General features: G+C 41.9%; 1 protein-coding gene across 3 annotated transcripts; it reads left to right on the top strand.

The window, feature by feature from the left end:
* The first annotated feature begins 148 nt into the window (after positions 1 to 148).
* On the top strand, positions 149 to 24,912 carry LOC117774912 (GDNF family receptor alpha-4-like). Of its 3 annotated transcripts, none has more exons than XM_034607616.1 (9): positions 149 to 156; positions 1,575 to 1,882; positions 12,626 to 12,892; positions 13,353 to 13,445; positions 13,537 to 13,906; positions 15,987 to 16,096; positions 16,624 to 16,758; positions 18,581 to 18,717; positions 22,099 to 22,665. In XM_034607616.1, the coding sequence occupies exons 2-9, from the start codon at positions 1,828 to 1,830 to the stop codon at positions 22,297 to 22,299; spliced, it is 1,368 nt and encodes a 455-aa protein (XP_034463507.1). In that variant the 5' UTR covers positions 149 to 156; positions 1,575 to 1,827; the 3' UTR covers positions 22,300 to 22,665. The 3 variants fall into 3 exon arrangements, with proteins under 3 accessions (XP_034463507.1, XP_034463506.1, XP_034463505.1); XM_034607615.1 differs by lacking the exon at positions 149 to 156 and adding an exon at positions 678 to 914; XM_034607614.1 differs by lacking the exon at positions 149 to 156 and adding an exon at positions 725 to 851 and having other exon boundaries at positions 1,254 to 1,882; positions 22,099 to 24,912.
* Positions 24,913 to 27,023: the final 2,111 nt, after the last annotated feature.

Here is a 27,023-nt window from a genome sequence, read left to right as displayed (position 1 = left end):
ATTACTGACAATAATCCATCAATTCATTTACCTTCCATTATGCTACAAAGTGTTTATTCGAACCAATGCTGTAAATACACTTATCTTTCTGATGTTCTCCATTACAAGTGGCATCTATTGCACTTCTGTCCATCCTGGGAGAGGGATCCCTCACATGTGGCTCTCTCTGAGGTGTCTACGTTCTTTTTACCCTGTTAAAAGGTTGTTTTTTGTAGTTTTTCCTTACTCCTGTTGAGGGTTAAGGGCAGAGGATGTCACACCGTGTTAAAGCCCTATGAGACAAACTGTGATTTGTGAATATGGGCTATACAAATACAATTTGATTGATTTGACTACATCATCATAATAACTCACAATCTCACCATTATGAATAACGGTCTCAAATTTTGACTTTTGAAACTCATTATTTTGATTTAGCATTCATCCTTTTTTCTTTCACTGGCAGAAATGGGCTGAGGATCCCCATTCAATCACAAACTCATTCTATCTGTTGATTGATTTGTATAAAAATCAAAACCTACAAGGAAGCTTAATGACTCCTTGTCTCCTCCAGATGATGCAAACCACATGTGTGAGAAAGCTTTTCCCAGAAAGGCTATGGTGTAACCATGTATGCAAATGTTAAGGCTATTCGAGGCTTATATGATAGGATGGCCCTCTGCAATGAAACTGTCTCTTTTTATGTGAACAAATGGAAACCATACACCTCTGTGTTGCAGGTGAGTGGGATATACTTGAGTGTTTTTCACTCCATGTCACCCCTCTGGACCCATGGTAACCCCACAGCCACAGGCCAGCTGCGTTAGAGGTTTCAGTGGAACAAGTAAAGATTTCACACTCCCACTCCTGCTGTAAGCTGATAGGAGTGAAAAAAAAAGGCGGTGGGGCTGCAAACTGGTCTCATGGCAGACAGGGTACGGGGGACACATTTAATTCAACATAAGCTCACCTCAGCAAGCGTGGAAGTACAAATTACAACTAGAACCGCGGTCCAGCAGATATGGTCCGAGAGGAGAGAGGAGACATTCTTCCTCAGTGAATTGAAGCAAACTTCCTCTGAATGCAAGTCACAAAATATATTATGAGAAGTTCAGTTCCAAGGTCAAAGCCATTAGTGTTCGTTCAGGGGAGATTTGCTTTGAAGTCTTTAAAACCATTAAGACACAACAAACAATGAAAACAGTTTTGCATGTGATGTGCCTGCAACCCCCTTAAGCATGCGGGGCTAATTGACTTTTTAATGGAACCCATAGGCCTGATTGTAGCCTCCACACCTTGTGGTGTCCGTCAACTTGTCTGCAGCAGCCCAGCTGTTCTCCCACAGGAAACAGTCGACATCATCCCCCCTGTGGACCAATCCAGCCTTTCCATGCGCCAATCACATTGCGCCTTTAACCGGGAGCAGATGCGCCGCGCAGCCTCTCCGTGCGCACCGATCCAAACTCCGCCGGACAACTGTGGAGCTGCGCAACTGCGACACAACCGCGCACTCGGGAGGCTGAGCTCGGTCCGACAGGAGCTCGAGAGCAGAGAAACTTTTCTTGGATAAACGTGTTTTTTCTCGGGATCCGCAGAGATTCAACAACAACCGGGACCCCGGCAAGTAAATGGGACAACGACCATCGCGACAACTTGCATCGCTCCAGCTGCGCGCGCGGTTCAGTTTGGCCAACTTTGTGCTGTAGCCCCCCCATCCGAGCAGCCTCAGTCCGAGCGGCAGCAGCAGCAGCAGCAGCAGCAGCACAGGAGGCGGCTGGATGTGGCAGGAGACGGGTCACTGAGCTGCAGCGAGCCCGTGTGCGAGTTTCCCCACTGCCCAACTCTCCAATGTCACCGGGCAGGATGCTGATCATTGGACTTCTGCTCAACGTCTTCTCTCATGGTGAGCGACACCTTTTCTCTAACGCACTGTTTAGATGCAGAATGCAAAACCCATCGCTGAGGTTAGTCTGTTAGTGTGTGTGTGGTTTAGATTATGTTATATTATACAGAATGTGATGTTGAAGAAGAATCCATTCATGTCTGCAAGAGGTTCTCATGCATGTCCTTTACCTGGATTGTAACAAAGCCCCAAACCCACATGCACATGAGGATTTGACTTTATATTTTTGGAAATAACTTAATTATAAGATGACAATTGCCTAATTTTTATAATTAAGAAATAACAGAAAATGTTTGGGTTTTTTAAGCATAAAACAGAATTTTATTTTACATTTAGTGATATTCTCAGTGTCACATTTTGTTCCTACTCTATTCCAGGTTTGAGGGAAACTTTTGAGATCACCCTCAAAATACCAGTAAAGACGTCCATATAAAAACCAGTCTGCCCTTCATTATCTTAGAAGCAGCATTAGATTTTACATGTGGGTGACATCATGGGTTCAGGTCCGTGATTTCTGCCTTGGATGCGTTCCAGGGAGAGCTGTTCATCTCCCAAATATTGATTAGACTGTCCCTGCAGATCGTGGAAATATCACACAGGAATATAGTTCAACCAAAGCGGTGCTGTGCTTTATGTGAAAGCATGTTGGCTTTACTGCCTCTGTAAATCATGGAGATTTTACATAAAATGTGCATTAAGGGATTGATGGGAGGAGGAATTTAATATGAAAGCAAACATTTATAACTTCATGGCACCAGCATGACTGACTGGTTTGTAGCGTCGGTGAGGATTGGCCCTCGCCCTTGATCACACAGAAAGACAGTGAAATACCTGTGTGTGTGTTTTGCCATTAAAGTGCATGATTACATGATTGGTACTCCTGCATGAGTTATTGTAATTAAAGTCAATAATAGTGACTGGGGCTTGATAAGAAATGTCCCAGCGGAGCATGTAAAGCTTGTCGATATGTGGTTATTGATAATAAATTATGTCGTTCTGATCACAAGCGTTTATCAATGCCGGAGCCGGAGCAGAGAATCTTTTTCACATTTATGGATTTGACTGTATGTGTTGTCTACAGGTCGTGTATCCGTGTCCACTGTGAACACGTATGGGGGGAAAAAGCACCTCCTGTGCTCCTTACTGCAGAAATACACATAAATACTGTGAGTTGTTTTACTGCAGCCGGAAGAATTTAGATAATACCAGAATATACTGCTCATAAGATAAGAATAGTATCAAAAAGTGACGCATTGGTTTCGTGTGAATGTCAAAGCTTCAGGTCCCCGGTATATCACCAGATCCACCTGTCAGACTCTCAGGTGAAGTCACACGGAGAGAAGCACTTTCAGGTGCCATTTAACTGAGATCTGAGTCATTACAGGTGCAAATGAGAGGAGTCTGTCATCAGGTGGAATTCTGCCATTATACCTGATTGCAGAAGAAATGATTGGACTTCAATTTAGTTTTATTGACACCATTAGAGAAAAAGTGAAATCTGTGCGTCACCTTTCATCTCATACAAAGCTGCTCTTTATCTGCACTGCACTTTAACAATCTAATCATAGGCTCGGTCTAAAGGACATTCCCTGTCTAAGTCTATAGGTATTGTATAAATAGCCCCTCTGAACTGTCACTTCATGCTATGTTATTTTTACCTTGTTATATATCTGGCCCTGTACAACTCTGTGACCCAAACAATGGAGGTGGGGACTTCAGCTCTGCCAGTATATGTCACCACTGACGCCCCAAAGCTCAGAGCTAAAATTCACCAGAGTCGTCAGTAATGTTTCAGGATCACTCCTCTGTCCCACGTCCAACCTAGAAACCGAGTCCTAGAAACTGTTGTTTCCTCTGGCACGAGTCACTGATTTGATCCAATATTCAGTTATTCTCTGCCAGTTTTGCTTATTGTTTACATGGGCTGTCTGCTTCTTTCGCCCTGTTAATTGCAATGAATAGAAACACGTCACGCATATAATGCGGGTGATCACTTTGAACGTGTCAGCGTATCTCTCGAGATAAATCAATGGCAGGCTTGGCTATCGTTGAAGGACATTAAACGTGACTTTGCCCCTTCGCTGCGAGGCCTTTGTGGATTACTGCTGAAGTCCCAGTGCAGACTGACTGGTGACTGAGCGTTGCTATTTCTGGGAGCTCGTTTAATGGACGCGAATGAGCCGTAACACAGTGGTCGTAAATTAATTGGCGCTGATTTTCAGGCTTTGCGAAGTCGCACAGATGTTCAATGGACTAATGCCCACATGCTCGAGTTGCTTCTATTCAGAGTTTGATGATCTGATGACAGTTGTTCTTTGTGCACATATGTAGGTTCCTCCAAACTCTTGCCTTCTCTATCTTTGCCACTGTGCCACAGACTCTTCTTCTTTCTCTCCTTCTGCTGAGGCATTGTCTCTCCTCTGTGCCTGTAATTTAGCTTTGTTTAGGGCGACAGCACACAAAGATTAAATTGGCAACAGGCCTATTGGACATCGCTTAGATAAAAAACACAATAATATACGCTTTCTGCAAATGCAATTATTTCTCTTATTTGAGGTTTGACTTTAAAGAAATCATTTTAATTAAAACCCGCACACAGAGGGGTAACTTTAACGTTGAAATGTGAATGACAACTGCTTTTCTGTTGCTTGAGTGACAACAGAACTCATTATCAAGCTCACTGCATTAAAGCCTGAAAGTTTCTCAAATGTTATATTTCGTTTTATCATTTATGTGTCAGTCACGTGTGCGCTGAATCTCCATTGTCACTTTTACATGCTCGATGGCACATAAAAGAAACCCACAGCCTGATAAAAAGCCTGTCCATAGAATAATTCTGTACAAGGATTTCTGTGGCAAATCGTAATCTGGGGGCTGCAGCAGGAGGAAGGATCATCCTGAAATATTGACACAGCTCCAGACGCCCTGACTGGCTGATGCCGCACCTGATGCAAGTATGAATTTCACCTGGAGCACCGTGGAGGGAAGCTGCCTGCACGACGTGGCTGCGTGCCACTCGTTAAACTTGACCTTATACCTCCCACTCAATGCTATGGTTAACTGTACATTTCACAACATGAAATGATGATTCCTTTACACACTGTGTTGTCACCTGTGGGGGCTTTGACCCTTAACACATCCTGTCAGAACACATATGTTGGACAGGAGCAATCAAGTAATTGTACTTTAATTTCATTTTGCTTTGTTGATTTGTTTGTTTATAAGCAAAATGACACAAAAACTATTAAATATGTTTCCATAAAACTTGGTGGAAGGACATGGGATGCCTCAGGGAACAACCTTTCTTCGACGTTCTTTCATGTTGTGAAATAGAACATTTTTCAACATTTTCACTGTTTTCCCAAAGAATAATTCATGGATCTTGATAACATATTTAAGAACCTGATATCTGTGAGTGTGTGAAGTTTGATTCAATTCATGGGAACTGTTGGGCCTTGGTGGAGATAAGCCCTCTACTGAGGCAAAACTACAGTACGTTTTTGAAAACTACTCTGAACACTTAAGCGTTTTTTGGCTCGGTATCATTTCTAATCCCCGTCCATAGTAACATGCCTGAAAACGCATATCAAGTGACCACGATGGTACATGGGCATGCACGTACCACTGTACACAGGAGGCAGATGTCATGTAAGCAGAGTTTAACTGCACAACAGCTGTTAGCAAAGACAACAGGGTCAGCATCACTTGTAACTAGTTATCCATTGTTGTGTTCTAAGCTGGTGGCCGAGGCTAATGCTGACTATTTTCTCCCGGAAGGTGATCATGTGATCAGCGAGCAGTTGTGAGTGTCCACGTCATTGTTTCCAAACATCTCTGTTTCTGCTCGTCCAGACTGTAATGCTGCCCTGGAGTTTTCAAACTAAAAACATGGCCGGGCAGTGTTTCTAAACTTTTCTGTTTTAGTGGCTCTAAACTCCAGAGTAGTGTGGACGCCAGGCATATCCATAGCAGAGTTGAAACGTAGTTGTGTTGATGTAGCCTGGGTGCCATTAAGTTATTAAATTTAATACTCTATTACCATCCCAACTGTATGTATAATAATGAGAATGGTGGCACCTTCTTTTGCTTATTCCTCATTGAGTCGCCTCTGTGGGGTGAAAGTCTGATTAGAGGCAGAACAACTGTTCTGTACTTTTCTAAGCTGCAGTCACACAGAGATCCAGGCTTGTTAGTTCATACAAATTGAGGAGCAAACAAAAGGTGCAATTTGCCCTTGTATGTAGCACTTTCGGGCAATTTTGGTTTTTAGCTTTGTTAGATAAAAAAAATCATTTTAGCAGCACCTCAGCCTGTGTTGTATGATTAAATCAAATTGGAGCCTTCTGTGGAGACAGGGTCTTGTCAGGGGGTGGAAAAGTCCAGTTGTTTTGTGAGCTGGGCTTTGTACAGGAGATTTCTATTCTCCTGGTTATTGAGTGAGACTCTAGGTGTGTTCTTCACTCACACATGAAGTGTTATTGCTGTCATCAGTGCTGTCCTGATGTGATTGTCTGGAGGAACCCACGGGCGATAAGAAAGATGTGGAGGAGATGCGGTATGGAGAGATTTTAGAGGAGAATAATGAAATGCGGCAGGTGCGGCACCCTGAGGGGATTGAGAAGGAAGGGGGGGGGGGCAAAGATGAGAGCAGAAAAGGGTTAGAGGTTTTATATAATATACCAATGTTCAGTAATAATAACACATTATAATACCCAGAAACATGGGGGGAATTTTTTTGTGTTCAATAATTGTAATTATGACATATGTAAAATGAGATAAATAAATATCCATCCATCCATTATCCATACAACTTATCCTTTTTGGGTCATAGTAGGGGCGCTGCATGGAGCCCATCCCTGCTGACATGGGGGAGGAAGTAAATATGACATTGTTTGACAGCTGAGGTATTCCGAGGAAGTTTTATTCAATAAGTAGCTGCAGTTTAGGGACTGTTGTCATAAAAAATGAAACCTGAAAAACCTTAAAAACTCAACAGCAGCCTTGAGAATAATATCAGTATTGAATTAAACAGTGTGGGAAATAAGTACACTTCTAGAAACAGCTTTTCCCTTTTCTTTTAAAATAAAGAGCAGCACGACCGCACTTGCCCAGAGGCAGGGCTGCATATGTTTAATGTTAATAGAAGTTTAAAGTCCAGTGAGTCGATTGGTGGAAAGTGCATCATGCAGAGCAGGAACGACAGAGTCAAAGAAAGCCCACACGAGTTTTAATCAGAGGTGATTGTGTCGTCCCTGCGGAAACACCTCTGTCCACTAAACAAGCACACAACAGGCCATGAAGCTTGTTTCAGTGCACAATGGAAACCTGGAGTGTTCATCACAAAACTGAAACACTTTTCCAAACTCTCCGTCAAAGATCCCTAATAATCAGTTGTGGCACAAGATGGTTCAGAGTTTTGTTAATCCAGCTCTACTCTGCACAATAAAGGCATTTTAATTTTTGGAATGCGATGGGGTCAGCCACTTGGAGATTTTTTTCTGTATTGTGTATTTTTAGGCTTGGACCCAATCTACTGGTTGCTATTGTTTACAAAGACCTCCCTTCCATTAGCCATCTGTCCAACTTTTTTAATAAATATGTATATTGAATGAAGTAGCTTAAATCAAAATTAAAACAAGTGTTTTGGCAGGAAAGTCTTTATCACGTTTGATTTACTAACATGTGCTCTATTGTCTCGCAGCTCTATTTTTTTTAACTCTAGAGTTTTCCTAGTTTGGTCTCTTAAGGCCAATTAGTGTGTTTACTTGCACAGTAACCTTGAATTAACTGCACAGTATTTTGATTATGTTTGTGTATTTAGTTAATGAGGAAGCACATTTAAATAACACATTGCATCTACACCAACCAGGGTGAAATTAAGATTGAAAATGTGCTGGTTATCATAGGTCACTTCTGTCACATGTCATCCATCCATTTAGGGCTGGGGGGGGGGGCTTAAGCCAGTCCCAGCTGACATTGGGCGAGAGGTGGGGTAACCATGGACAGGTCGCTGACAAACATTCACACCTACGCACAATTTAGTCTCCAGTTAACCAGTCTGCTTTGGATGGTGGGAGGGAGGAAAACCACGCAAACAGATGGAGAACATGCAAACATTATTGTGAGTCTGGACATTATTGTGAGTCCGGACGTTTGAGTCATCAAACTTACAAGTTTATTGTCATTCCAGTCATGACATTTTTTTTTCATTAGAGCTGCAACATGATTATTATTTTCATCACCATTTAAGCTGCGGCCTATTTTCTTGATTAATTGATGAATTGTTTGGGCTATAAAATGTAAGATAATAGTATACGGCAAGCATGTCAATTTCCTAAAGTTGATTTAGCATCAGACAGTGACCTGAATACTTTAAGTGTTTATTTGGCTGAAATGAATGACTGAAAATCATTTTTATAAATAATTGTTTGATGTTGATTACTTCCACCAACAAGGATGTTTTCTCCTCTCTCCATTTATTTGTTGGTTGGACTGTTTGTTTGTTTGTACGCAAGATTAGTCCAGGAGTATTTTATTTCCGTTTCTTCAACATTACTGGATAGGGCATTTATTTTACATTTTCATTGATTTCTCAGCGAATAATTCATGGACCTTGATGAAAAAAGTCATGCCCACAGTTTGTTTGAATTTAAGGGGAGAGGTATATACACTTTATATACTAGTTTAATTACATTCATATTTTTCTATATTTCTATATATTTTTTATATTCCTTACACTTAAGTATTGCATGTTAATTATTACTTGCTGATGTCTTTTTGACTCTTGCTGCTGTAATACTGCACATTTCCCCATTGTGGGACTAATAAAGGACTAATCTTATCTTATCTTATCTTTTCTTATCTTATGCGCTCTACCATTCTCGCTAATTGTCTGTAATTTCCTTTGACCTGTGCTTGAACAATGAAGTGTACTCTGTAAAAAAACTCAATCATGTTCCGATTAAGAGCATATCAGGCCTTTATGTGGAACATCAGCGTGCATATAGACACACTCATTTATGCACAGTCCCATCAGGAAGCCCACCAGGAGAATGAGTGTAACTAGTAACAGTTAGTGTCAGCCTCACTCGCCGACTTGCTGCCCGCTTCCTCCTGAATCCTGTGACTTCCTTCCAAGAAGTCCCCTTTTTTTGTCACGATCCCCCAACAGAACAGAGTCACCCTCTCCCGCCACGGTTTCTCCTCTTCTCCACTCAAATTACTCCCAAACAATGTGGATGCCCTGCTGCACATCCCACGCGCGAGAGAGGAAGAGAAATTTGCCGAACCACTTTTGCTCCCCGTGAATCTCAGTGTGCGGTTTGTCGTTTGTGGCTTTAACCTTCATCAGCTTTGCCTCGCAAAATTCTATTAATCACCCCAGTGAGAAATCAATAGAGAGTGTATTATTGCTCATATATCACGGTAATTCATCTCCCATTCGCACTTCTCTTCCATTTTTTTTTTTTTTGCATTAAACACACACTCCTCAGACCAACCACTCAGTGAACCCGGACTTTAATTTGGTGCATCTCACAAAAACATAATGTGAACACGGTGCTTCTTTATCAGCATGATATTAAATAATGTTCAAGTTATGATAAATTAATATGACCTGTCTGCTGGACAAGATTTAACAGAGCCGCTCTGTACTTTGTATCGATTTTTGTTATCTCCCTCGCTCTCTCCCTCGCTCTCTCTCTCTCTCTGTGTTTGTCTGTGTGCAAACTAAAATTGCTGATAGTCTCTCTTTATCAAAGGTGGGCCAGGGGGAGCAAACACTGAGAAGGAATAATGTTTAAACTATTCACTGCCCAAACAAGAGATTCCATATGGTCTGTTTAAACTGCAGCTAAGCATGGTGGGATATATTACTTGGATGTAATTGTCAAGGTGGGATGATACACAGATAGACAGTTAATCATCACCTTTACATACCTCTGGGAGCTGTGACTGTGAATATGAGTCATTGCTTTGTGTTTTTCTCCCCCCACCCCACCTCTTGCCTTACGGAGTCACTGCGGTAGCCTCGGCAGGTTTGCTGCAGCGGTGATGAAGCGTAGCCTCTGTTTATGATATGTCTCGTGCCGAAGTGAGACATGGACCTCATGCGGAGCCAGAGATTGCAAAACATGCAGCAGCAGAATTGGATTGCAGCTGCGCTTTGTGCCGCCAGTCAGCAGGAGCTTAATCGAAGTGTGCGACCGATCAAACACAATACTCTGTGTGTGTGTGTGTGTGTGTGTGTGTGTGTGTGTGTGTGTGTGTGTGTGTGTGTGTGTGTGTGTGTGTGTGTGTGTGTGTGTGTGTGTGTGTGTGTGTGTGTGTGTGTGTGTGTGTGTGAGATGCACGGTGTATGCTAATGCACTGATGCCCAAGTCCGTGTGAAGATAAAGCAGGGACATATATTTGATAACTGGCAAGTTCAAACACTTTTCTGTGAGACAGGATATGTCATAAAAAGTGTGTTCATATCGTCTCCTTTGGAAAACATGTGGGTGTAAACTTTAATTGCAGGGGACAATTACATGTCCCATTTGAGAGAATTCATTTCCTGAAATGTTCCGTCAGAATGCATTCTTCCACCATTTTGTTTCTTTCACTTCCAGACATTCTAGACAGAACTCTGAATCAAACCACTCTTAATGCTTAATGACACCACAGATTTCATACGGGAAAAATAGATTAGTTCAGGAGGAAATGTAGCTGCTGATCTGCAAACTCGTCCTTACTCAACGACCCTTATATAAGGCAATGGGATGAAGCCCGTGTTTCAAATACATATATATACGGCTGATGTTATTTTAAAGTATCCTCAAGCAGCATATTTTCTAGGTACGACTTGCTGATGCATCATTTAAAAAAATGTCTGCCTCAGACTATTTGTTCGAGACAACTTGAGGGGGAAAACATCCTCATAATGGACTTTTCAGTCACTGTCTGAAAACAAAATTGGAAGCGAAAGTATCAGTTGTTTTTTTTTGTTTGGGGGGAAAAAGACAAACTGTGCTGAATAAATTGGTTTTGTCTTTATCCTTACATGTGGAGATAGTGTCTGACGCTGGTGGAAAGCGTGGACCCTGCTGCAGCTGTTCACGTGTCCTTTTACAATAACAACAGCAGAGCTTTTGTGCGAGACATCCATGAGTACGTCTCTGTAGATACTTAATGTGTCCCATCGGAAATGTTCAAACGCAATATTTTTACATTTCACATCTGTTATAATGTTCTCGTCTCAATTTGTTTGTCTGTTAGTTTGCAGGATAACGCAAAAAACGACCTTATAGAGAACCATGAAACTAGTTAAGATCAGGGCGCGGATCCAGGATTTAAATTGTCTTACTTTAAAATTGCAGGATTGTTCAACATTTTCCTTGGTTTCTCGTTGAATAATTCATGGATATTGATTAAAACAATCAGACAAATTTAGGGGACTGATATTTATGAGTGTTGGTGCAATTTGGTTGCAGATCCAAACAAAATCAGGATCGAATGAATTTAGATATGGTGTTATTAGGGGACTGTTGAGCCTTGGTGGAGGTAGGAACTTTACTGATTGACATTCTAGTTCTGCATATTTTACATTGCAACCAATGTCATATCATGGTTTTTAGATTTGTGACTGCATATTTACTGCTATATTTATTTCAGTGGCAAGAAGATAATCCCTCAGTGAACATCGTATCCTTGATGTTGTTGCCGGTGTTACAGGGGAAATTCTGCCTTGTTGGGGATTCAGGTTCTTTGAGGAGGATCCAGGACTAAACATCTAACTTCCATTTTCACCTCATCCCCATTTAGCCTTCCTTTATTTCCTGCCTTACTTTATGAAAGCACCGTTGCTGCTGACTCTCCGGCGTTTCTAGGAAGCACTCGCACAGACCAAACAAAGGAGATTTGACAGGAAGGTGCCACAGATCCATAAAATGTGTTTGACTTCAGGAGAGCCTGTGTGGATCGCACTGATAGGAGAGCATTGTGGTGTGAGATATGAGGGATGAGGCTAACGTGTAGATCACAGCCCCCTTTGACACATTGACAGAAATGTGACACCCGGGTGAACATGTTAATTTTGCAAGAGCGCTTCAGTTTCAGTGCATTAGTGACGTTGAACATGACGCACTGGGGGGGGGGGGGGGGGGGGGGGGGGGAAACAGCAAACTCTTCTACTGGCAATGAGTAAAAAGCTTATACCCTCTAATTGGGGTGTAAAAGAGGTATATGTTGTGGTTCCGCTCAGTGAAGTGACTTGTAGCTGCTACACAAAGCTGGGATTGACATGTAGCCAGTATCAGTACAAACTTGAGGACATTACGTGAGCTGAAAAAAAATATAGTGCACTCATAGAAACTGTACACCTGTGGACATAACAGCATTAGGAGAGAAGTCAACTAGGAGTCCCAGAGAAGATGATGGGATCATTATGATATAATTACAATCCATAACACAACCCTATAGTGTTGTTAAATCATCTGAGAGGCTCCTGTGTTTCTGTGAGGAGCATTAAGTTTGCGCCCACGTTGCTGCTCTTATTACACTTGTGTGTTTTCAATTTAATCCTCCTCGTTGGATATTATGGAAGCCTGTAGTGCAGTGGAGCGTCTGCAAATCACATTGTAATTACACCCTGTTTAGAGTAAGGACTAACACTGGGTGATACGCGTGCGTAATACAGCAACACACCTGTTGGCAGTGTTTACAGGCGGCAGCTCTGTCCACTGACCATATCAACCTCTCCTTCAGGTAGCGTTCCAGTATCTGCATCCTTAGATTGTCTGGTGGCGGAGCAGGGCTGCATTCAAGAGCACTCCTGCATGGTTCTCTACCGGCTGCTGGAGTACTGTGCGGCTGAGGAGGCGGTGTCGCCGCTTGGCCCCAATGCCCGCCTGGAGTGCCTGGAGGCCCAGAACTCTGTGCAGCAGCACCGCCCCCTGCAAGTTTGCAAGTGTCAGCGCGGCTCTCGCAGGGAGGAGCACTGCCTCAAGGTCTACTGGACCGTGAGATTTGCAGGTGGGTTTAAACACTTGCATGTGTGTGTGGTATTTTTTTTTTTCTTCAGGTCCAGTGTGTAAGCTTTTGGTAAAAGGGATGTATCAGCAGAAATTGAATATAAAATAATCCTAGTGATGTTTTCACTAGTGTGTTTCATCTAACTTGAACGAATTGTTGTTTTCTTAACCCTAGAATGGGCCCTTAATATTTAAATACTTTATACGGGTCCTCTCTACAGAGGCCGCCATGTTTTTTACAGCAGCCTAGACTGGACAAACTAAACCTTTTGAGTTTTTATGACAACTGAAGGCTTCCACAGGTTATCTTTCATGTTTAAAAGGGGAGGGTGAGGTGAGGGGTGTTCAGCTGTGAATTGCAACCTCGCCACTAGATGTCACTAAATTCTACACACTGAACCTTTAATTCTCAGCTGCATAGTGCATGTGATAATACTCTTCACTGTGAATGTTTTTGGCAGCATACGATGAGTATGAGGTGTCTCCATATGAAGAACTGGAGTTGAATCTGGTGAGAAACATTGAGATGTCGCGCATGGCCTCCATCATGGCAGGTAGAGTTCCCCTCTTACTTTGTGTGGCGAACAAATAAGATATATTTCAGGACATTTTTTGCTACTGAGTCCCCTTTCTGAATTCCCCTAGCTTCCACCCTTTCTGTGGATGGCCAGAACCAGTGTCTGAAGGCAGCTCAGGACTGTGGCCTGTATGAAAAGTGTGGCTCCCTGCGGTCAGAATATGTCGTGGCCTGCACCAAGAGAGCTGCGGCCTCTGAGAACAACTGCAACCGCCAGAAATGCCACAAAGCCCTGCGGCGCTTCTTGGAGCGCGTACCGGAGGAGTACAGCCTCGCTCTGCTCTTCTGTCCCTGCTCTGACACTCTGTGCGGGGAGCGCCGGAGGAAAACCATCGTCCCGTCGTGTTCCTATGAGGAGAATGTGAAAGGGGAGGAAAGAGCGGGCAAGCCTAACTGCCTCAGCCTGCAGAACTATTGCTCCAGAGACGAGCTGTGTAGGTAAGTACATCAAGTACCTCAAGTACAATACCGGACATTAGAAATGCAGATTAAAATATGTGTACTACAAATACCGCAAAGGATGACTCAGTGTGTCCCCATTCAAAGCAGCCTAAAGAACAGTTATAAAGGCTCAACGCAGCAGTGTTATGAGCATTTACAGCCACAGCTTATGATTATTTTTCAGCCGTGATGAACCTGCTGATTATTTTCCGAATCCAAAGATATTCACTTTACTGAAAAAGGACAATGGAAAGAAGTAAATCCTTATATTCAAGAAGCGGAAACTATCAAATAATACATATGATAATAACGGTCTTGTCTATGTGTAAATGTTACAGAGATTATTAATGACAAGAGACAAAAAAAGCTAAGTATGTCAGGAAAAATCCTCCTTCTGCTTTATTAGCAACAGATTTGAAACAAGAGAGCGAGGAACACTAACTGCCGTTGACACGAGCTTCTTCTGTTCCACACGTATGGTGAACACGTGTTCTGCCGAGTGTGGGAACAGCACAGAAACACTCGTCACCTTCTTACAGTCGCTGCTGCGTCTTCACTTTCAGCTCAACATGTGCGGTGCCATATTTTCTTCAGGTTGTTGACGGAAATGTCTGATTGATTCAAATGTGTTTTTCATATTAATTTACACTGGAGATTCCATGTTTTTTCGATTTTCCGATTTCGTCCCCACTGCTTTTTCAAATCCTAATTTGTTAAACCTGCTCAGAAAAGTTCATCACACACAATAACATAATCATGTCTGTGCTCCAGTTCAAGTTAATTTTGTTAGCAGCCCAGTTTAAGGATGGTGGTCTGTGTGGGTGTGTAGTAAATGCTTAGTATTTATATAGCGATTTTCAAAGTCAAAGTCAACTTTATTGTCAATTCTGCCCTATGTGCAGGACATAGACAGGATTGAAATGCCAAGTAGACAGGACATATAAGTACGCATAATAAGTACTCTAAACACAGTACACAGTACGACATAGTATGCGGTCATATATTTTATAGTTCATTCATTCATACACTGCCGGAAAAGACGTCAGGGGCAATTTGGGGTTCAGTATTTTCCGGCGAGTGAAATGAGGGAGACTGGGAAAGAACTGCGGACAATCTGGTTAGTGGACCACCCGCTGTGTCTCCTGAGCCACAGCCGCCCAGTAGTTTATCATGTATATTGTACCTGCATGTTACTGCAGCCAGCCACACTACTGTACATGCTACAGGTTTTGAGTTTTAATAGTCAGTCTAAAAGATGAGCTCAGGTTGCAGAATTATCATGATAGAAGTCTGTGGATCGTGTCCAGCGATCCAGAGTGATCCAGAGCGATCCAGAGCGATCCAGACTGCTGAGGCTATAGTCACCAGCTACAAGCCGGATTAAATGATTGTAAAGAACCCAGTGTGACTTCACTGTGGTTAACAAGCGGCGGCAAAACATCACAGACCTGGCTAACATCATTAAAGTTGTTTCTTCGGTTGTTTCTATTTAGTCACATTTTTGGGAAGTGATGTTAGATGTTGTTATCATTGGGCTGACTTACATGTGCTAGTACTTTCTACAGTAGATGGTGAGTGTTACAACTTATATTTTATACTGAGTATTTTCATATATCGTTTTTTGTCTCTAGATCATTAAAAGAGAGCCGAACGTCACGTTCTTGTCACACATCTACAATTAAAATATATAGATTTGAATCCTCTTAGAATTACTCTATGACTATTGTAGTGTAATGTAATACTACTATTAGACTTGACTTTTAAGTGTTTGACCCCCATGGAGCAGAAAGTTTTTGATTAGTTGGATGATGTTGGCGGACTGGAAAATAAACTGGAGTCTTGCTGATGTTTTGATAAAATAACACATGGTTTTAATGCGAGTGCACATCAGCCATCTTTTTTCTCTGTCTTACATTTTGCACTCTTGCTCTGTGGAGTGTGTTGTTTTGTTTTAGCTCGACCCCAAATCCCAAAATGAAATTGTCAAAACACTCTAAAATGCACTGTTGCTCTGTGCTGACATATGAAAAAACTGTTTTCTCCTCTGTGTGCGTGTGTGTGTGTGTGTGTGTTGCAGATCACGGTTTGCTGATTTCCAACACAACTGCCAGCCCTCCACTCTGTCTGCCTCTGGCTGTATGCGAGAGAGCAGAGCCATGTGCTTGAAGGCCTACGCTGGACTCATAGGTGAGATGGAGGAAGCAAACATAAAGAGAAAGAAGAGACTGAAAGAGGGAATAGTTCAGGGAAAAAAACAGAGTGAGAGCTACACAAAGGACTCATTACTGGAAAATAACCAGTGGAGTCTAACTGATATTTGGCTTATATCATTTTCATTTTGTTGGGTTCATAAATGCTCGACTGGCAAAAGCTGCCGCTCTGGGAATCCAGTCAGCATCACTTTAAAAAACTTGATTTAAAAATTGCATTTCCAGCAGACCATGATGTAATCGAATTATGATCCAGGTGATATGATTTCCTTTTGTTTCAGATACTGTATAAAAAGTAATTTTGTGCAATTATCAGTATAGAAAGCTGGAAAATTGGTGACAGCAGATCCCCAGGGAGACTAATATTGTTAGCAGACTGCTTCTTATACCTTCCACCAGGGTGTGGGCTGAAAATGAAAATCCTCTTCCTGAGGGGAAATATTGCCTTGAAAGGTTTTTAGAGTTGCACCTGTAATAGGGCTTTTGTCTTCTTTCTTTAACCAGGAACCATCATGACTCCCAACTACGTGAGCAACAGCAGCACGGAAGTGTCCCAGTGGTGCACGTGTGACGGCAGTGGGAACGAATGGCAGGGCTGTCAGCGCATCCTGCATATGTTCAGCAACAACATATGTCTGCGTGAGTGAAACTTCATGAGGTTACCACTGTCCCTGCTGAGTCACAGTGATGAGAGCTAACCGTTGCAGCTCAAAGGGAGTTGAAGCTCTGAGAGTTTCCTGCAGGAAATACGAGCAGCTTGTAGTGTGGATGATGTAAATGTGTACAAGGAATGTTTCAAGGGAAAATCCTAAACCTCCTGGATGTTTCAACCACAGCAAACAGAATGGTCACAGATGTGAAGCTTTTTCACCCTATTGCTCTTTGGTGTGCCGTGAAATTATTCCAAATATACAATTTGATGAAGTGATGACGTTGTTAACCCACAGATGTCCTCTGACAAACCTGGGGCACGTTCAACCTCCAAATGTTATGGGCCATTTTGCTACGTTTTCTGAGTTAAACGACATGTTGACCGTGTGCAACGGCCTTTGAGGTACGTTGTCTTTCGTTGTCGTTACCCAATCAGCAGCGATGTGTATCTAAACCCTGCCGTATAAGAAAGGCAGTGCACATGATGGATTGTAATGTTTACTACAAATGTGGCAGCTTGTGCTTGGTGTTGACATCAGTTACTGATGATGTAACATCAAGCATATTTGAATATTTTATATAACACACATTTAAGCTGATGTCATCTACCTCCGAGATTTCTTTCAGACTGTGGCCAAGGATGAAACACTCAGCTGCCATTGTGGCAACGCTTGTGTATCACACCATTTACATTTAAATGTTTTGCTATGTTTCTCACTGGATAATTGGATGAGTGCATTTGAGGAGTATCTTTGTATTGTAGTATTGTTTATACATTAACATGTTGATCAAGAGTCTTTAGTAGAGAAATGAACAAACTCAGTTTGATGTCAAAAATCTCACTGACTCTCACTCACAGGTTTTCCTGTGTCGAGATAATGGCAGAGGAAATGTTACCTTTTATCTGTCATATCTGAGCACGGACTTAATTGATCTTGAGACGCTGCTCTATCTGAGCATTTTATAATGTGCATTAATACAGAATTCAAATGAGGTGGGTAATAATTGATTATTGAGAGGGCGAACCATTGAACCATAATGTTTTCTTATAAATAAATTAATGGCAAGGGACATTCTCCCCGCTGCGTGGCTGTCTGCCAAATGTTAATGTGATTTCCAAGTTCTGTGGAGTCAACGAATCCTGTCACCAAATCTGATCAAGTGATCTCTTGTTGAATTGTTGCCAAGCCCACAGAGGTGGATAATGCACTAATAGATACACCCTGAGAAGTATTGTTAAAAGTACATGAATTAACAGCTGTTATGTAACAGTATTTAATGTGTAACCCTACAACAGTAAGAGGCCTGATCGGTTCTTTTAACTGGGAGACAAGTCCACATTGTGTGTGAACCAATCAGCGGATGACACGTTTGAAACCAACGCTCCCTGAAAATCTAGCACTACAAACATGAGTGTGATAAGAGCTACTTAAAATGACAGAAACCATATTTGAGAAAAATTTATTTTGGTCCATGTCCCACCCACTAACATGGAGAAGGCTCGGTTTATGACCTATACTGCTGCCAGCCACCAGGGGGCCATCAAGACATGGTGGCCTCACTTTTAGGGAGCTGTAGATGGACGACAAGACAGCATCTATGGTATATATAAAAAAATACAGAAAGTGGTATCAGGGCTGATGGAAATGGTATTTGTTTTGTATGTGTCAGAAAACAAAGTGTTGGACACATAAAAGTTTTGACCTTGTGCCAAATGCTTAGAAAAGTCGCCGGTAATATTTTGGTGATGCTCAAAAGATGAATAACGGTGTGATCCTATTGAAGATGACCCCCGCTGTTTCTGTTTCAGGCAACGCCATCAGCTCGATGGGAATCTCGGCGCCTCCCGCTGTGCAGAACACTCCTGTGCCAGCTTCTCAGCCCTCCCCGCGTGTCTACCAGGAGAGGGTCCACGTCAGCGTTAACACTCTCCCAGGATTCACCAGTGTAAGTGCTGCCTACACTTCCTGACTCTCTCCCCGCGTGCTGGTGTTGGTCACTTGCTACGCGCTGAATTAAAGAAGTGGTCGCTCCTGTAAATGATGGTTACACCTAAGAATCACAGGGACTATAGCAGTGACTCAGGCCGAGCAGCTCCCTGTATAACCTCCGATTATTCCCCCCCCCCCCACCTCTCGCTGTGGCTCAGGATTAGCCGTAGGTGTTTCCAGCATTAGACTCAACCCTTACTGTTAATATTCATGTATGCACACCCATCTGCTCCATATACTCCATTTTTTTTTCACCATTTTAATCCCTCTCATTTCACATTTCCTCTTCCTCCTGTCCCATCCCACGATCCCTTACAGCACTGAATCCCTGCCGCTGCTGGGCCGCATAATGGAAACACAAATGTACAGTTCATTTAAGGATGGGGCATTTGGGTTTCCTATTATGTAGCACTTTTTAGACTATGTCAGCAATAATTAAAGAAACTTTCATGTGAAAGATTTGTTTATTTCATTTCAGGAAAGTCTCGAAAATGTATATTTTTGAAACGTGTAGTGGAAATGAGGTGCAGTGCTACAACAGAAGCAGGAGGGGGGACGAACAAGTGCTCTCCTCTAGTTTTGATGCCAGTGATATGTCAAGGCCGATTTGAATAGACTTTAGAAAATGAAAACTCAGGCCTAAGCCAAGGTCTGAGGTAAAGGCTGAGCCTCTTTCAAGCCTGTTCACCCTCAAACCATCCTTCCTTCCTGTGTTTGAGAGGACCATCAGTTATAATGGGAGGAATATGGGGAATGAGAGTTTACTGAAATAGGATGCGACCATCCTATTTCCCATATACAGTGAGTAAACACACCGGAGATAGAAGGGAACTTCAGTAAATGATTGTTTTGATTATCAACTTAAACCTTTACTATTTCCAATATATACACTTGTAGCTTTTGGGCACTTTCAGACCTTCGGACTTTTAAGTTTTGTCTGAACCAAAATAATATGTGTGATGGGGGCCTCAGACCACGGTCCGAACCAGTTGGCAAATTATAGTCAAACTAAAAGAGGAGGATCAAACCATCGGTTCGTTTGCAGTGTGAATTTTTTTTGTGTTGCAGAAATTGCAATTTCAGGAAATTGAGACAGCATTACACAATTGAACAAGAATAAGAAGTAGTCTTTTCCTCCAATTATATAATGTTCGAACAACAAGGACGTTCATTTTACTGGGAGTAAAACCATAATGATATTACAGTGGAAACTAAATTTTCTCCATTCAATTGGAAAGACTACTATTTTCTCTGTACCTTATTCGAAAACATTATAGAATACAACAGCAGAATTGGCAACAGGCCTACGTCAGACCACACCTGTCTACAAACCAGTCCCTGTCCAGGAGATGTAGACGCAGCCCACTTGGATTGAGGACGACATGATCCACTGTCAACATATATGTTAAATAGACTGTATTTATACAGCACTTTATAGGTTTAACGGCCTCTCAAAGGACTATACAGAGTCACGCTCAGCCATTCAAACACACATTTATACAGTGCACATCATCTGTCACATTTTGACCATCGGGCTCAAGCTTTAGGGTTCAGCGTTTTGCTCAAGGGCACGTCAACATGGGAACTGGAGGAGCCAGGGATCCAAGCCCTTCTGTTCTGGTGAGGGGACGACCTGCTCTATCTCCTGAGCCACAGGAGAGCCACTGCATCAAGCTGAAAAACAGTATATTCACAGAGAAGAGTGTCGAGGGACTCACTCTGAATTCTAAGTTGAAAATGAGGTTAGCCAACATCTGGGCAGCACTGCAGCGACAGTCAGCTCATTGAGCATCATGTTTGTTAACAGTCAGTCGACCACCATTGGCTGTGTGAGCGGTCGATGAAGTTCTTTTATGAGTTTATATATTAACTTTTTATTATTCAAACGTCACACTGGATGCATTTCTCAAGGAATTGACCCGAGTTAATCAGAAGGGATCCTTAAATGGGTTTTTCAAAACCTCAGTATTTGTCATAAGCGATAAAATGTCATGTTTTGGAGGAAGACGGTTAAAAGTCTTTGCTTCTCATGATATCATTTTTACATTTGAAAATGTGGTGTTACACATTTAGCCTCTTGACACCGGTCATGTTACATAGAGTCCATCAAGAGTTTAGACTTTCAGGTGATGTTGAGTTTCTATGTTTACCTATGCATACATACAGCATGTGCCTGCATCAATACAAAAACAACAGAAGGTATAAACATGTACTTTATTGCACATGCTCACTGTTTTCACGTGTGCCAGATAACATGTAACACAACAGCTGGGAGAATAGTATCAGTATCCATGCTGCCAGCTGTTTGCAGTTTACAGTGGAGGTCAGGGAGAGTATTGACCTGTTTATACACAGTACAGGCTCCCCCCCACAGCTTTGATATCTGCAGCTGCTAATTTAACTTCACACGGAGCGACCCTCTGCTGTGGAGGGAGCGGATCAGATGGAAAAGGCCAGTGTGTCCGGTGTCTCCTTGTGTCCTGATACACACTGGATATGTTTTGATACTGCGTCAGTATTTCTGTCAGCAGCAAACCTCACACACACCCTGTAGGTGACAGATTGATTTTAAGTCGGGTAACTTTGTGGATTTTGGATTTTTTGGCAGTGCATGGTTATTGTTTGTGTGTGTCAACATGATGGACCTAATTGAGATTCAGCCAGCGGTCAGACCTGGTGTTAACATCAGTGGTCAACACAGGTCTGAACGTATGCGTCCTGAGATCCTATCCCTCAAACCCCAATCAGAGGTGGTCTGGGACGCATGTGGCCACACACTGGTCACCACATAATGAGTGGTTCACATCTTTTTTCATAGTAGATCTGCGAGCCGCTCACCCAAAACATTATTTGGTCTTTGCCAGCAGAAATGGCGTACTCGTTTTTTTGCACGTATTTAGCAGGGAACTGAGATCCAATCACATGTGGTGACAGAAGACACACTCATTACTCATTTCAATATCACTTGTGATCTGATCTCTTAGGACAGATGTTAATACCAGGTTTGAACCAAAGACTATTTTAAGTCTGAACTTCTCCTTAGGACTTAAGTTTACGTTTCGGTGGAGGAGACGCTGACATTTTTTTTTGTTTATCTTAGAATTTTTGGGCCTGGACTGTATCAGCATTTATGTCATGATTGGCTATTAGACGACTGAGCAATGACAAACTGTAACATTACAGTTCGTATTTGTTTTTGCAGGGTTTTTGTCCTTGGTTGTTTTTCGTCTTAAGCTGTAGAATATTTTTACATGTATGTCTGTATTTTGTCTTTCTGTTGACATCTTGTGATGTTGACTCCTTGATTGTAAGAATCCCTCTTTCCCTGCTTTTGCAGATGGAGGAGAGCGAGGGAGAGGAGCAGGTTGAGGAAGAGAGCGAGGAGTTCAATGTCATCCCGCCTTATTCTGAGAAGGACTCTAACACTGAATCGAGAACCAGAGGGAGCCAGCGAGGGGAATCCAGTCGAGCAGCACCTGTGCTGCCATTACTGCTCCTGACCACACTCATCCTGGACTGGAATAGTTGGGGCTACTGAAGCCTCCATCTCATCCTCCGCTCATATTTTACACTCGCTACCACTTTCAAATCCATCACAGCACTCAGAATGAACCGTAGAGGAAATTGGTGAGGGAGAAATGGAAATGATCTCTCTTAACTTTTCTCATTCTTTCAGTTTCTCTTAAAAAGAATTCTCATTCTGTTTCTCCTATCACTGACTCCTCAAGTGTTGAAAGATACCATGTCGTCCTGCAGCATCTACTGTGTCCTTGCCCCAAAGCCCACGAAAAGGAAGGGAACAATGTGAGCAGATAGTTGAGTGCATGGGTGAATCGAGAAGTGCTGTCTGGGCAAAATACTCCATCTAGAGCCTGCTTCACACTCAAAGTGCATCCCCTCTTTTAACAAGAAGCACATTGCCCAAGGCCACATCCACTATACGTGCTCCCAAACCCATAACCAGTCTACTCCTCTGCAAGCGGACCTGAGCACGGCTTTTGATTTCTATTTCATGACTCATGTCCCATCCATTTCTCTGCTGCCCCTTCAGCTCTTTACCTCCTTCACACCGTGGTTGACCAAGATAATCCCCTTTACAACAAGCTAATAAGAAACTGCACCAAACTTACCGCTGCTTCGTAGAACAAAAACATTCAATAAAAGTTGAATGCATTATCACATTATGCATATGAGAGATCCTATTCTGTCCCAACCTTTAGTTCTTTAACTTGGTGCACATAAAAGCTGAGTGCAACACTCACTCCACTCGGCTTCTTTTGTTAACCCGCCACTTAGTATTATTCCTACAGGGGTAAATGACTGAGAATTCCAACCACGGGCAAAAGAACTGAGATCAAATTCTATTCTACTGTAGAAGTGATGAGCGGAGAAAAGCAACATAAGCAATTACAGCACAATTCAAATTGCTCAGCATGCAGGGGAAGTCTGGAGTAAGGCTCAGGGGAGGAGATAGCCAATTTACTGCTGTCATACCCGCTCACTTTTTTATCCTTAGGAGTTGTGTTTTTAGGGCTCCTTCCCCATCTAGTGCTTTGGATGTTGTGAGAGCGGGATGTGGAGATAGGGACGGACACAGGAGGCCGTAAAGCCTGCTGGCTGCTCTGATCATTGAGCAGCACATTGAGCCATTATCTCTGCCTGAAGTATCTTTCGCTGATGTTAATGATTTTCTCTCTTATGGCTCATTTTCTTGTGAAATTGCGCAGCTGCAGGGATGTAGGTAAAGACAAGTGTAGTAAAGTTTTTTCTTTTTTTTTTTTTTTAAAGGTGGATAAACTTTTCTAATTTGAAGATAAGTTTGCAAGAAATAGCCAGAACTGCGTAAGGAAACTTTTCCTATATTCATTTTTATTCAAAGCTGTTGTTGTGTGTAGTATTTACAGTGATGGTGATGCAGTCCGCTTGCCTTGCCGTCTGCTAACAGTTATGACCATTTCCCAAAAACATATCACTCAATTAAAATCATTGGTTAACTGTAAAACACAAAAGAGCTCAGCAGAGCCGCAGTTTGAGTGGCAGTGTTTTGAAATTACAACAAACCTCAGCCAAGCCCCAACAGTCGCCTTAGATAAAACCACATTTATATAAAAGCAGATTTAAATTCATTAGGTTCTTAATTCAGATCTGCACCAAATTGCACACTATCAGTCCCCTAAATAAATAGATTTCTCTTTTTTTTTTTTTTAAAACAAAAGGTTAAAGAAAAGTAAAATATATGAAAATTTGAAAACATATCCTCCTTGGCAGAGGTTTACTTTTTTTGCCCCCACCACTGGACCGGACTTTTTTAGATGATGTTTAATTGACACAAATACTGACGTTTTGATGGGGACTGAAAAGGCAGAGATGCACTGGGAGTCCACACTCAAGCTTGTTCTTTCTTGGACTAGAATGGATGCTGGTGGGGGTTACCAGACTTCCAGTGACTCTTACCCACTTCAGGGTGAAATGACACCATGCGGCTTTGTGGCCACTCTCGTGCTGAGAGTTTAGCTGCAGGAGGTTAAGAAGTGTATGACGAAAAGGCCACTTAACAAGGCTCTGAAGTGTGACTGCCAGCTTAGGTATAGAAAATACCCTGCAATGCTAGAGACAAATATTTGACTGGTACCCACATATATATGACGCATAGCCAGATGACAGAAGATAAATAAAGATGCTACAAAAACATCAGCTATCACTGTGGTGCAGCGTCACTGATGCTGCCAATTTCAATCAATTGAATTCAATTCAAATTAACAGCATTCAGGGGTAAGTCTCAATTACTACATCCATTACATACATCTGGCCTTTGTTTATATCTGTAAACTATGTAAAGTAACATCAAACATGCCTTGTATAATTTTTTTTGATGGGTTAAGAAAGAAAAAAAGCATTTTCTCCATACACCACTGAAAATGAACGTGTGAATATCCCTAAACTTTTCTTTTTCTTTTTGTTTTTGGTTGTATCTTGAAAATCCAGTTGAGAGAAAATGTCCAGTAAAGTTTCCCACACTGACCTTGTTTTGAAGATGTATCCAACATGCCAAATAATGCTGAACACAATGTGTAATAACTGTGTAATTTTGTGACATAGCAGAAAGTGTGCCGGTTTGTTAAAAGAAGAATAAAATTCACACTGGAAATTTTCACGTCTAACAGAAAAAATTCTTTACTTCAAAATGACTGTTGTGAATGAAGTTTGAACATTTGAACATTTGACTCTTCTAAACACACAGATTCTGGTGGGAATGTTTTGTAAAACAAATATCACCTGATCAGTAATTTTTTTAATAAACGCTAAACATACAGCTTTTTACTTTAGATTTAATTTACTAATTAAAAACCACATGGCTCAGAAACTGTAAATAAATGATAAATCACTGCTTTTCGTTGGCTCGTAGCACTTTTGGATAAACTGAGCCAACTCTTGTGTTTGTATCTTACTTCTGACTGACGGAGGTGATTACAGGGTCTTGGGGCTTCTACATCTAAAATGACACCAGTGTGACAGGAACATGCTGCAGTGGAATAATTTTAAGGAAAAAACAGAAACTGGCATCAGCCTGTGCTTTAATTATAAAAAGTACAACATGAGTTCTGTCGGGCTTAGTTTTTTTTGTCCAAATTCAGCCAACCGACTACAGAGTTAAAATAATACTTTAGTAATCTGCTTAGTCAACTGAATACTTGCCGATACTTTACCTAGCAGAGCGGAAGTTGGACACTGAGAACGTTTTAAAGCCCCTTGGATTTTGGACGTGTGCTGTTAGCTGTTCGGATGAGTTGAAGCGTGATGCTCAAGTGTCGGACATCTCGTCGCTTGCCGGCGCCATTACCTCCTCGAAGAGATGGTTTGTCACTGAAGTGCAATGAATCCTGGGATAGGTTGGGGATGTTGTGATGGAGAGTGAGCATGGACGATACCCTGATTGAAATTTGGACACTGTTCATAGAGCTCGAACAAGACTTCAAAATTGTAGCCATGCTTGCAGTGTGTCTCTCAGGCAGAGGCTCCAAAACGGTCTTTTCTTTAACGATGACACCCCGTTATAATTGCACGTGGTGACTGATGTATTCAGTATCTTTGCTGGCTGAAGAGTCTCTATATTTATTCTCTTGATGTCTCTTATTTGGCAGCGTTGCAGCATTTGACAGGTTTTCTGCAGATGATGCATTCAGATGTGAGACAGCACAGCTAGTTCTCCATGAGACGCTATGATGTTGACATACCAGCGACGGTTTCTCTTTGCAGTACACTTCTTCTGGTTGTCTCACGCTGTGATGTTGTCAGAGATTCTCTGTTTACAATAACACACTTTGTGCAGACCAAGTGTACCAAGTGAATGACAAACTGTATTAAAATGAACATACACAAACAGCTGCCTGGAAATTAAAAAAAATAAATCTAAAGGCATTGGCATTCATTTGCAAATTGGCAGCAAAAATTTGACTTCTAAGGGCAACTGCAGCAGCACTCCTTGCTTACCATTTTTAATTTGGGGTTTGAGGTAACAGCAGCAAATATGAGGGTATAACTCCACACACACTACAGCTCTATTTGGGTTCAAACTAAGGACGTACTTTCTGTGAGGCGACAGTAATCACAACTGCGCCACTGTGCTGCCCCAGGAGACACTTGAGCTGCCTAATATCCCATCACTGTCCTCATAACGTGTATATATAAAGATTAGCACGAATGTTAATGTCGTTATTAATTAAGTAAATCAGTGCATTCATTTGCAGATAAACCTATGTCAACATACAGTACTTGTCTCCACATTTTTCACGCACTGTATTAATATGAACTCAGGCATGAACCCAGAATCTTACGGCACTAAAGAAAATTAGGTTTTCTTATTAATATGATAATTTGTGCAGCAAGAAACTCCACAGTCTAATCAGATCATCCCAGTTTCTCTACAGTTTCTGAAAATGTCCTTTTTCTCGTGTTTTCCCAAGAACGTGTCTCCTCACAGATTCGCTGACAGATATATTATGACAAACATAAACAACATTATCTGCAAAGTTAACAAAAGCACGAATCTTAAGAAGAACCACATTAATATGAAAGTGCATGCTAAAAAGATGCTGTTAAAATAAATGTAGTGGAGTAGACGTAATAAAATAATGAGTAAGATGGAAATACCGAGGTAAAGTAGAAGTATCTGAAAATTGTTCTTGAGTAAAAGTACTGTCATTTAGCTTCCACCTCTGTCTGTGAGAAAGAAACACTACGTAGGCAGCTAGAGAAGTTTTG

Source organism: Hippoglossus hippoglossus, chromosome 14 (genome assembly GCF_009819705.1).
Source record: "Hippoglossus hippoglossus isolate fHipHip1 chromosome 14, fHipHip1.pri, whole genome shotgun sequence".
Taxonomy (NCBI): Eukaryota; Metazoa; Chordata; class Actinopteri; order Pleuronectiformes; family Pleuronectidae; genus Hippoglossus; species Hippoglossus hippoglossus.
The sequence above is the reverse complement of the archived record's forward strand: the minus strand, read 5'-3'. Positions and strand labels throughout refer to the sequence as shown.

Bases quoted from the DNA above. Each gene is read 5' to 3' on its own strand.
- LOC117774912 (XM_034607614.1), top strand. From the start codon at position 1,828: ATGTCACCGGGCAGGATGCTGATCATTGGACTTCTGCTCAACGTCTTC. The intron at 1,883-12,625 runs GTGAGCGACACC...CCTCTCCTTCAG, and splicing joins GCTCAACGTCTTCTCTCATG to GTAGCGTTCCAGTATCTGCA. The intron at 12,893-13,352 runs GTGGGTTTAAAC...TGTTTTTGGCAG, and splicing joins CTGGACCGTGAGATTTGCAG to CATACGATGAGTATGAGGTG.